Genomic DNA, 9,188 nt, shown 5'->3' with positions numbered 1-9,188 from the left:
GTGATATTTCTTGAGAGTCCCAAGGGAAGCAGAGACGCCTGGGGCAGGGGGGACAGTGATGCTGATTTACAGAACCTAGGAGTGCACAAGCCACCAAGTGGCACCAGAGACTGATTACCAAGACCCTCCTGCTGCCCAGCCAGCAGATGGGGGTGGGGGTGGGGGTGGGGGTGGGCAGGGAGCAGGAAATGACAGCAACAGTGGAGTCCGGTGAAATCCTGGCAAATCAGCTCCCAAGAAGAGAGGCCTGGTCTGTCTGTCTCTCTCCAGCACAAGGAAACAGGACAGCGAGGACACTCCGTGAATCTCTATTGTCTGTGTGGCGTCTCCCCGTGCCCCCGAAATCCTCGCTGAGATGGCTGCTTTGGGACACACGTTCCCCTTCTATGGTGGCCCCAAGCCAACCTTCCGCATGGACACCACCCTGGCCATCATCCTCACCATCTTTCTGACGGCGCTGGTCACCTTCGTTGTCATCCTGCCTGGCATTCGGGGCAAGATGGTGAGAAACAAATCTTCCCAGCCCAGGAGACGCCAGCCCCAGAAACACTTCAGCCTCTGGGTGGGGGGCTTTGGTCTCCCTCAGGACAACAGGGAAATACCCCTCCCCTGAAAAAAGTTCTCCCGCCAACCCACCCCTGCCCAGCATAGCACCCCCCTCTCACTCGCTGATTCCAGAGAGAATTACTGAGCACCTACTGTGGGTCGGACAGGTTGCCTTCAAGTGACCACACTTTTAGAGGCATGCCCACCAAATGTGGCCAGGGGAAGGGGGGACATGGGGGGCAGGGGGCACACCTGACTAAACCCCCCACCCCGTGATTCAGAGGCTGTTTTGGCTGCTCCGGGTGGTGACCAGCTTGTCCATCGGGGCTGTGACCCTGGGTGAGTGCTGAGCACAGCTGACAGTCATCCCATCGGCCTCCCCACGTCTCTTCTCACCAGGCCTGCTTCCCCACAACAGCCTGGGCTGCAGGCTCCCCACGTCTCTTCTCACCAGGCCTGCTTCCCCACAACAGCCTGGGCTGCAGGCTGACCCAAGGCCTCATGCCCCTCTCTCTTACCCCGAGGGGTGCAGGCCCCTGAGGAAACCATGCTGGAGGCACCCCCCCAACTTTCTAACTTGACTCAGGGGCTAGCAGGTCACAATAACTGTCTGGAGGGAGAGAACAGAGGGAATGGGAGTGGTGGTAGGGAGGCTCGATTTGCTTTGATGTTTAGACAGAAAGAGGAGGTGGGAGGTCTCTATGTGGAAACTGGGCTGGCTCCTTTTTATTGGTCATATTCATCTTTCCTCTCCCTTGTGACTCTCTTTAAGGTAGGGGTCGGGGGCGGGGAGGGGGCAGGATGCTTTCAAGCAGAGGGTGACCAAGGAAGAGCCAGGACTCTTATCCATGCCTGCATCCCATGGGCTTAGCCTGCAACGGACCCCGGGACAGTTTCTGAGTGTCCAGTTAAGAGCCAAATAAACATGGGCTCCTTGTAGTGTTCCATCCGAGTCATGAGCCCCGCTGAGTTCCCCTGTGCCCACCTCTCAACCCCAGCGGTGAATTTCAGTTCTGAGTGGTCTGTGGGCCAGGTCAGCGCCAATACGTCCTACAAGGCCTTCAGTCCAGAGTGGATCAGCGCCGACGTCGGGCTGCAGGTTGGGCTGAGAGGAGTCAACATCACACTCACAGGTGAGGGAGGGCTCTTGTGATGAGGGTGGGGTAGGGTGGGGAGGGGTCTCTGCTCTGTGTCTTTGGTCCAAAGAGCAACAGATATGTGGGTGTTGGGGAAAGGGGTGCGGTTGAAGGGAGGGAAGCCCAGAGGTCTTGGAAGCTGTCTTCTCCCAGCTGAGAGAGGCTGTTGTCTGCCTGCTGAATGTGGATGAGCGCCTGTCCAGGGGATGCCCATGCTCAGGCCTTAGGGTCTCTGCTGAGCACGGCTGACTCCTTACTAGGGACCCCTGTCCAGCAACTGAATGAAACCATCGATTACAATGAGGAATTCACCTGGCACCTGGGTGGGAACTATGCTAAGGAATATGCTAAGGCCCTGGAGAAGGGGTTGCCTGATCCTGTGCTCTACCTGGCTGAGAAGTTCACCCCGAACAGCCCATGTGACCTGCACCGCCAGTATGGCCTGGCAGGACACTATACTTCGGCTTTATTGTGGTGAGTCTGGGAAGGGGTGGTGGGTGGAGGCCCTGCTGGTTAGACCCAACTGGAAATGAGGTTGTACCCATCCCTCCTCTACTCTGATAGGGTGGGCTGGCACCCATCACCCTGGAACTTAACTGGGAAACCCATGGGCAGGAATCCCTACCTCACACCTTCAGAGCATCCTTGGGTACCTGAGCCTCCATCTGGGCCCCTCCCAGCCCGGCCAGCAAGTAGAAGTACCTGGACCCATCCTCATGGGGTCTGGCTCTCCAGGGTGGCCTTTCTCTGCTGGCTGCTGACCAACGTGATGCTGTCCATGCCTGTGCTGGTCTACGGTGGCTACATGCTGCTGGCCACAGGGATGTTCCAGTTGTTGGCACTGGTCTTCTTCTCCATGGCCACTTCCCTCGCCCTCTCCTGCCCCCTGCACCTGGGCACAGCCACACTGCACACTCGCCATGGGCCTGCCTTCTGGACCACATTGACCACAGGTGAGGCCCGGCCCTGAAGAGGGAGGGAGGCCCGGGCAGTGTCATGTTGGTGGGGTTCAGGCTCTGTCTCTGGGGTCAGGGTTGCTTTCCCCTCTAAAAGTCCCATCCCTCTTATATCTCCCATCTGGTTTTCTTTTTTCAAGTCTACTCCGGGTCCCATGCAAGCTCACTCCCCTGTATCTTCTCTGTCTCTGCCACGTGCTTATCTCTCTACGCTCTCAACCCAGCCCCTTCCTCACCCTCCCATGTCCCCTCCTACTCACTCCATGCCCTCTGTGTCCCCCATTCCTAGAACCCCCCTCCCCTGGCCTTGATTGCCAGCAGTTTTACTCTCCTCTCTGGCCCCGGCCTCTGCCCCCTTGTCTCCAGCTCTGTGCTTCCTCCTCTGTGCTGTTCCTGGAGTCCATTCTCCGTCTCTCTGTCTGTCTCCTGGCACAGACGGGGAAGAGCACTGGGCTCCTAGTCCACAAAGTCTGAGCAGCCATTCCCTGAAGCAGGGACTCTAGGCCTTCCTTGGAGTTGCCCAGATGCTTCTCGGAGAGAAGAGGTCCGTGGGCTAGGATTCCTGGCCCTGAGGTGGGATCCCTGTGGCCCTTGTCCCCAGGACTGCTGTGTGTGCTGCTCGGCCTGGCTGTGGCAGTGGCCCACAGGATGCAGCCCCACTGCTTGAAGGCTTTCTTCACCCAGAGTGCAGAAGAGGACACCGTGCAGGAGTGGAGCCCCGAGGAAGGGGGGTTCCTGATCCCCCACTACCAGTCCATGGATGAGAACCCCAAGACCCAGGACATCCCACTGTCAGGGGCTTCCTCCGAGACGTGCTGTCAGGAGGAGAGCCCCCAGGAGTTTGACTATGCCCTCTAATGGTCTTCTTCCAATGCTCACTGGACTTCAGACCTCATGGGAGCCCCTCAACGCACCACAGCCCCCAGCTCCAGTCTGTAGGCGGTGGGAAAGAGGGGGCTGTAGCCACTGTTGCTGTTAAAGAAAAAAGCCCTCAGAGGCTATACAGACATTTAACAGCACATAAACTCCACCTTCAAGCCCAGCCAGGGAGCTGAGCCTGCTTTTTGCACAGCAAACCCGCCTTTCTTGGATGCTTGCCTCTTGGCAGCGCCCTTGACATTCACTGAGACCCAACTTCTCCTGCTTCAGGTGTGTGTGTGTGTGTGTGTGTGTGTGTGTGTGTATAGATGGGGAATTACAGGGTGGTTTTCTGTCATCTTTTTTGTTTTACCTTTATTCCCCTGATTTGTGTTCTTTCTTGGTCCTGTAAAGGCACAGAGGGACCCAGACCCAACATCTACTCCATCTAACATTAACCAGCTAGGGCACATTTGTCATTGAGCTTCAGTTTCCAAATTTGCCAACTCAGATTATAACCCTTGTCAAGGATCTTTTTAAAAAAAATTTTGTTGAGGGCTCGTACAATTCTTATCACAGTCCATACATACATCCATTGAGTCAAGCACATATGTACACCTGTTGCCCTCATCAATCTCAACACATTTGCCCTCTACTTTAGCCCTCAATATCATTTGCTCATTTTTCCCCTCCCTCCTCCATCTCCCTCCTGAACCCTTAAAACAAAAATATCAGGATTTATATGTGTATGCATTCCTGACATCCAGCTAGGACCTTAAGCAGCTTCTTGAAAGGAGCCCAGTGTGAGGAGTTAGCGAACAAAATCCAAAACGCTATTCCTCTCCCATCCACTCAGCTGAACGAGCGGGAGGCGGCTCCGGAAGATGCTCGTTCCGGTCGTTTTCCCTAGGTTCCCACTAGAGGGCGCGCCGCTCCCGGAGCCTTTCTAGGATGACTCCGGATGCTCTGGAGAAAACCCGGCTCTCTGGGGTCTCAGGGCTCCAGCTCAGTGACCTCCCCAGCGTTCGTTTCCCCAGGAGCCAGAAGAAGCATGGAAATGAAGGGGGGAATGTTTTTGTTTTGATTTTTTTTAAAGTGAGCGTTTATTAAAAAAAAGTTATTTACAATTAATCCTGTGCCCAGACGTGCAGACGCTGTGGCCCTCCCCTAGTTTCCCGAGTCCATGCCCAGTGGGCACTGCTTCCTGGCCTGCACCGGCCCAGGCGGGATAGGATTCCCAGGTTGAAGCGTTCCCTCTACAGGTTAGTGCTCATCTTGAAGCCAGGGTCCCCGGACGGGTTGTGCAGAGGGTTGCTGAGGACCAGAGGGGAGCCCCCTCTTCCCTGGCCGTCACCTCCCTTGCTGCTTCGGTCCAGGAAGATGCGGAGAGCATTGGGCCGCGCGTAGTGCAGGCTGACTACTGCCCCTCCGAGAAGAAGACACAGGAGGCCTGTGACGAGGTGACAATGAGAGGGGACTGGAGTGAAGGGGTGGCCTCCCGGCACAAGCCGGAGTACCCGCCCCAATCTGGGGGTGCTGGCTCTGGCAATTCCTTACACACACACACACACACACACACACACACACACACACACACTGCAGGAGGACATCACACACACACACACACACACACACTCTGCAGGAGGACATCGCATACAGCTCCCAGGCAGCAGGGTTTCCAGTGGGGACTGGAGCAAGAGACTACTTGGCACCCACCCTCCATCCTTGGCTGTCCAGTTCACACCCCGTTCCCGGCCCCGCCCCGGCCCCCAGGCCCAGTCCTCACCGGTGGCGAGCGTGACCCAAAAGGAGGCGCCGTAGTGAGTGGTGAGCGTGGCGGAGCCGAGGCGCAGCTGGCAGACGGGCACGCTGGAGATGGAGGCGAAGGAGAAGACGGAGAAGAGCGCGAAGGCGCCGGTGGTCAGCAGCGCCAGCCCCCCGTACAGCGGGACGGGCATGGAGAGCAGCGCGTTGGACAGGAGCCACAGGCAGAATGCCACCCTGCGGGGGACGGGGGGCAGGGCGACGCCGTCAGCTAACCCAAGGTCCACACTTTGAAACCACCAGCCGCTCCTCGGGAGAAAGAGGAGGCTTTCTATTCGCATCGACAGTTACAGGCTCGGAAACCCACAGGGACAGACAGCTCTACCGTGTCCTCTGGGGTCGCTGTGAGTCTGAATCAACTCGATGGTAGTGGCTTTGGCTGAATTACCGCGCGGGATTCCTCTAGACCACGTGCGCCCCTATGTCCCCAGCCCGGCGCAGGTCTGGGTCTATGAGGACCAGGTGACGTTGGGACACAGGGAGGCCTAATACTCGCTCGAGATGCGTTGGGTTGTAACTGGAGTGCTCCTCCGAGGGCCTCACCCCCCCCTCCCCGACCCCCATCCCCTTCCCACGTGCGCTCACACATGGGGGCCACCCCCACCCCGGGCCCTCACCACAGCGTGGCCGAGGCGTAGTGTCCTGCCAGGCTGTACTGGCGGTAGAGGCCGCAGGGGCTGCTCGGGGTGAACTTCTCCGCCAGATAGAGCACGGGGTCCGGCAGCCCCCTGCCCAGAGCCTCCGCATACTCCTCTTCGTAGTCCTCGCCCAGGCGCCAGCTGAACTTCTCATTGTAGTTAATGGTCTCGTTCAGCTGCTGGACCGGGGTCCCTGCGGAGGGCAGTGGGTGTGTGTGTGTGCCGCCCCCCTCCCCCCTTCCCAGCAAAGGGACAGATTTAGATAGGAGAGCGGACCGCAGTACCCAAGGTGAAAAAACAAAATGGGTTTGGCGGTAGAGGGGGAGCCAAAAGCTATTTGAACCTTGAGACCTTGAAGGTCCTCGGAATGGCCCCCATCGCTTCCCCCAAAGCCCCCTCACCTGTGAGTGTGATATTAATGCCCTCCAGGCCCACGCGCAGGCCGACTTGGGCACTGACCCGAGCCGCACTGAACGCCTTATAGGAGGTGTTGGTGCTGACCCAGCCGACGAACCAGTCTGCGCTGAAGTGCACCGCTGTGGGGAAAGTGGGGTGGGGCGCGGGGTGGGGGTGGGGCAAAGGGAAGGCATTAGGAGAGTGATGGTAGGAAATGGGATTCACACTGAGAGGGTGGTGGTGGTGGTGGGGTGTGTGTGTGCATAGTAAAGGCAAAAGAAGAGAAGGCATCAGAAAGAACCCTGAGAAGGGAGGGGGTGTGACTAGGCACGTACCCCAGCGCCCCATTTTCCCAGAGGACCTCTGGCCACCTCCCACCTCACCTGGGTCCTCTGCCCACCTGTCCTGCACACTCACCAACAATTTCAGCGCCTATGAAGAGACTGAGAAGAATTCTCACCAGCCAGAACCAGCGCTGCAGGAAGAAGCGCCAACATCAGACTCAGGCACTGACCAACCAGAGCCTCCAGGTCTCCCATGGCCCCAGCAACTGGCACGCTTCAGAGCCCGGCTCCTGCCCACCCCATTGCCCGCACTTTCCCTAGTTACATTCCTAGTGTTTCAAGGCCAGGCTTCACGCTTGCTTTCCCTGCAAGTCCCTCCTAGTCTCACCTCTCTAATGGTTCCTTCTGCCACTTCAGCTTCATTTCCCAGGCTTCAGTATATTGTAGCCCAAACACCTCTGCCCAAGCTCTCTCATCTCCTTCTCTCTCCCAGCTTCCCCGACTCCTGTCCAGCCTCCTCTTCCCCCTCTTCTTCTCCTCCACCTCCTTGGGTCACTGGTTGGTGGGGCTCAGTGAGCCCAGAAGAAGTGTTGAGTAGACAGGGGTCACCTGCCCCAGGAGAGGGAGGCCCAGGGGTGGAAATGAGAACTCAGCCTCTTAAACGCAGGCGCACCAGCTGCCAGAAAAACCAACCTAGATCAAGAGGCTGGGATACTGGGTCCTCTCAGATTGGAAAAAACCCACAACCCAGTAGCCATGTTGAAATAGCCAGCTTCCACGTGGGCTGCTAACCGCAGGCCAGCAGTTCCATCCTCTAGCCCGCTTTTAGGAAAGGGAGGCAATCTTCTCCCCTAAAGATTTACAGCATAGGAAATCGGGGGGGGGGGGCACTTTTACTCTGCCCTTTAAGGTCACCGTGGATCAGAATAAACTTGGTGGCAGTTGGCTGGTTAGAAGGCTGGGGAACCTTAATGGGTAATCTAAAGAAATGCATCCCGTCTGACACAAACCGCAGAGTTTGGGGCCAGGCATCCCTACAGTTGCACCTCAACCTTTTCCACAGAGGAACTGTGTCTGTCCTCTGCGCCTTAACCCTGAAGGTCATCACCAGAGGACCAGAGAGGGACGGAGTTGCAGTTTGGGAGGCCCCCCCAGCGTGTGGAGCCTGGATGCAGCCCGGGGGTTGTAGCAGCCCCCAGAATACCTCTCCTACGTCCTGGACTGAGAGCTCTCACTCCCTGGGCTGGAGAAAGCTTGGCCACTTGTGCCTCTGTGTGACTCTAGGTAGAGGCCTTTGCCACTAGCGAACCCACCTCCAAGCCCAGTCTGGTAGCGCCCCTCTTACCGAGTGGCCTCGGATCCCTGGCAAGACGAACAGGAAGGTGGCGAACAAGAAGAGGAAGACCAGGATGACCACGAGCAGCGGGGCGCTGAAGCCGGCCGCATGCCGGGGCTGCGGGTAGAAGGGAAGCTGCCCGTTCCACAGGGTCATGCTGCCGAGCCCGGCGGGCTGGACGTGCCGGGAGGAAAGAGGGCTCGACTCGGCTGCGCGGCGCAGCGCCCCTCCGCTGCCCTTTGCGGTCCCGGGGGTGCGATCGCGTCCCTGCCCCGCGGGTTGCTCTCAGGCGGGGCGCTCGGGGTCTGGATCGGCGGGTTTCCTTCGCTTCGACCGTGGCCAGTTATTTTCGGAACTTTGCGGGCTCGGGCTGCATTGGCCCCGTCGCGTGGGTTTGTCCTTTTTATAGGGCCGCCAGGATGTCACCACTTGGCACCTGCGTCTGGGCGGGAAGGGGTCATGCAAATGAGGGGCGGAGGGCCGTAAGTAAATATGGGGCAGCCCCGCCTCCGCAGCAGGACGGCTAAGCCAAGTCCACCTGCCCACACCTGGCGCTGGTGCGTCCAGAGCGACACCGCGCGCCACAGAGCCCGAGGCTCCGGGGACTCGGCCGCCGGGTGGTGGAAAGTCGCGAGCAGAGCGGTCCAAAGAGGCCGAGCTCCCCGTCGGACAAAGGACGTGTGAGCCCATCTCAGAGGTTAGGCCGGGGTTGGGGCCTGACCTCACCCTCGCCCTGCCCGCATGCAGCTGGGTTTGGGGGCTCCCCCACCCTCGTCGTGGCGTGAGGTGCCGGAGGGCTGCGCCTCCTTCTGGAGTGGCAGGTGCCCAGGGCGTTGGGTGTCGCGGCTGGCGGTGGGGGAGCCCCGGGCAGTTGGAGGCAGGTCCCGCTTGGGGCTGCCCGGCTCGGGAGGATTTGTGCTGGAGGCTGGGGAGGGGCCATTCCCGACGGGTTTGGGGACTTGGAGGCACCAAGTTCTCCAAGGCGGCTAGAAGTCCTGACAACTGCCTTCCAAACGTGGCACTCGTTGGCGCCTTCCAGACGCCCCCTACCCTACCCCACCCCCCAGACCCCGCAAGGCTGGCCGTGGGCAGGGACGCCAGCTCTGTGTCCCTTGCTCCCCAGGCCGCAGGGGCAGCATGTTCGGCGCGAGGCCAGAGGCTCTGGTGCTGCTGGGCGCCCTGCTGACCGGCCCTCTGGCCCCAGCGGGTGAGTG

At 59.1% G+C, this 9,188-nt stretch overlaps 3 protein-coding genes across 4 annotated transcripts in view; 2 read left to right on the top strand and 1 right to left on the bottom strand.

The window, feature by feature from the left end:
- The first annotated feature begins 355 nt into the window (after window positions 1-355).
- Window positions 356-3,496, top strand: DUOXA1 (dual oxidase maturation factor 1). 2 transcript variants are annotated; one of them, XM_004709403.4, is made up of 6 exons: window positions 356-502; window positions 828-885; window positions 1,545-1,679; window positions 1,943-2,156; window positions 2,418-2,635; window positions 3,240-3,496. In XM_004709403.4, the coding sequence occupies exons 1-6, from the start codon at window positions 356-358 to the stop codon at window positions 3,494-3,496; spliced, it is 1,029 nt and encodes a 342-aa protein (XP_004709460.1). The 2 variants fall into 2 exon arrangements, with proteins under 2 accessions (XP_004709460.1, XP_004709461.1); XM_004709404.1 differs by lacking the exon at window positions 1,545-1,679.
- A 1,256-nt stretch (window positions 3,497-4,752) lies between these two features.
- DUOXA2 (dual oxidase maturation factor 2) lies at window positions 4,753-8,130 on the bottom strand. Its single transcript, XM_004709493.1, has 6 exons — window positions 7,984-8,130; window positions 6,772-6,829; window positions 6,360-6,494; window positions 5,938-6,151; window positions 5,283-5,497; window positions 4,753-4,946 (listed from the first exon to the last, which is right to left on the bottom strand). Exons 1-6 carry the CDS (start codon window positions 8,128-8,130, stop codon window positions 4,753-4,755), a joined length of 963 nt encoding a protein of 320 aa, XP_004709550.1.
- A 981-nt stretch (window positions 8,131-9,111) lies between these two features.
- The window catches only part of LOC101654000 (dual oxidase 2), a 19,347-nt gene continuing 19,270 nt past the window's right edge, over window positions 9,112-9,188 (top strand). The window contains exon 1 of the mRNA XM_004709492.1: window positions 9,112-9,181. Coding sequence (XP_004709549.1) covers window positions 9,112-9,181 — 70 coding nt within the window. The remainder of the gene's footprint in view (window positions 9,182-9,188) is intronic.

The sequence above is a fragment of the Echinops telfairi genome, unplaced genomic scaffold (assembly GCF_000313985.2).
Source record: "Echinops telfairi isolate 266 unplaced genomic scaffold, ASM31398v2 ScPeMD7_8;HRSCAF=38, whole genome shotgun sequence".
Lineage (NCBI taxonomy): Eukaryota > Metazoa > Chordata > Mammalia > Afrosoricida > Tenrecidae > Echinops > Echinops telfairi.
Note: the sequence above shows the minus strand (reverse complement) of the source record. Positions and strands in the feature narration are given on the sequence as shown.

Excerpts from the sequence above, each read along its gene's own strand:
- DUOXA1 (XM_004709403.4), top strand. The coding sequence starts at position 356 with ATGGCTGCTTTGGGACACACGTTCCCCTTCTATGGTGGCCCCAAGCCA. Across the intron at positions 1,680-1,942 it reads AGTCAACATCACACTCACAG|GGACCCCTGTCCAGCAACTG; the intron begins GTGAGGGAGGGC and ends ACTCCTTACTAG. Across the intron at positions 2,636-3,239 it reads CTGGACCACATTGACCACAG|GACTGCTGTGTGTGCTGCTC; the intron begins GTGAGGCCCGGC and ends CCTTGTCCCCAG.
- DUOXA2 (XM_004709493.1), bottom strand. The coding sequence starts at position 8,130 with ATGACCCTGTGGAACGGGCAGCTTCCCTTCTACCCGCAGCCCCGGCAT. Across the intron at positions 5,498-5,937 it reads TACGCCTCGGCCACGCTGTG|GGTGGCATTCTGCCTGTGGC; the intron begins GTGAGGGCCCGG and ends CGTCCCCCGCAG. Across the intron at positions 4,947-5,282 it reads TTGGGTCACGCTCGCCACCG|GCCTCCTGTGTCTTCTTCTC; the intron begins GTGAGGACTGGG and ends ACCTCGTCACAG.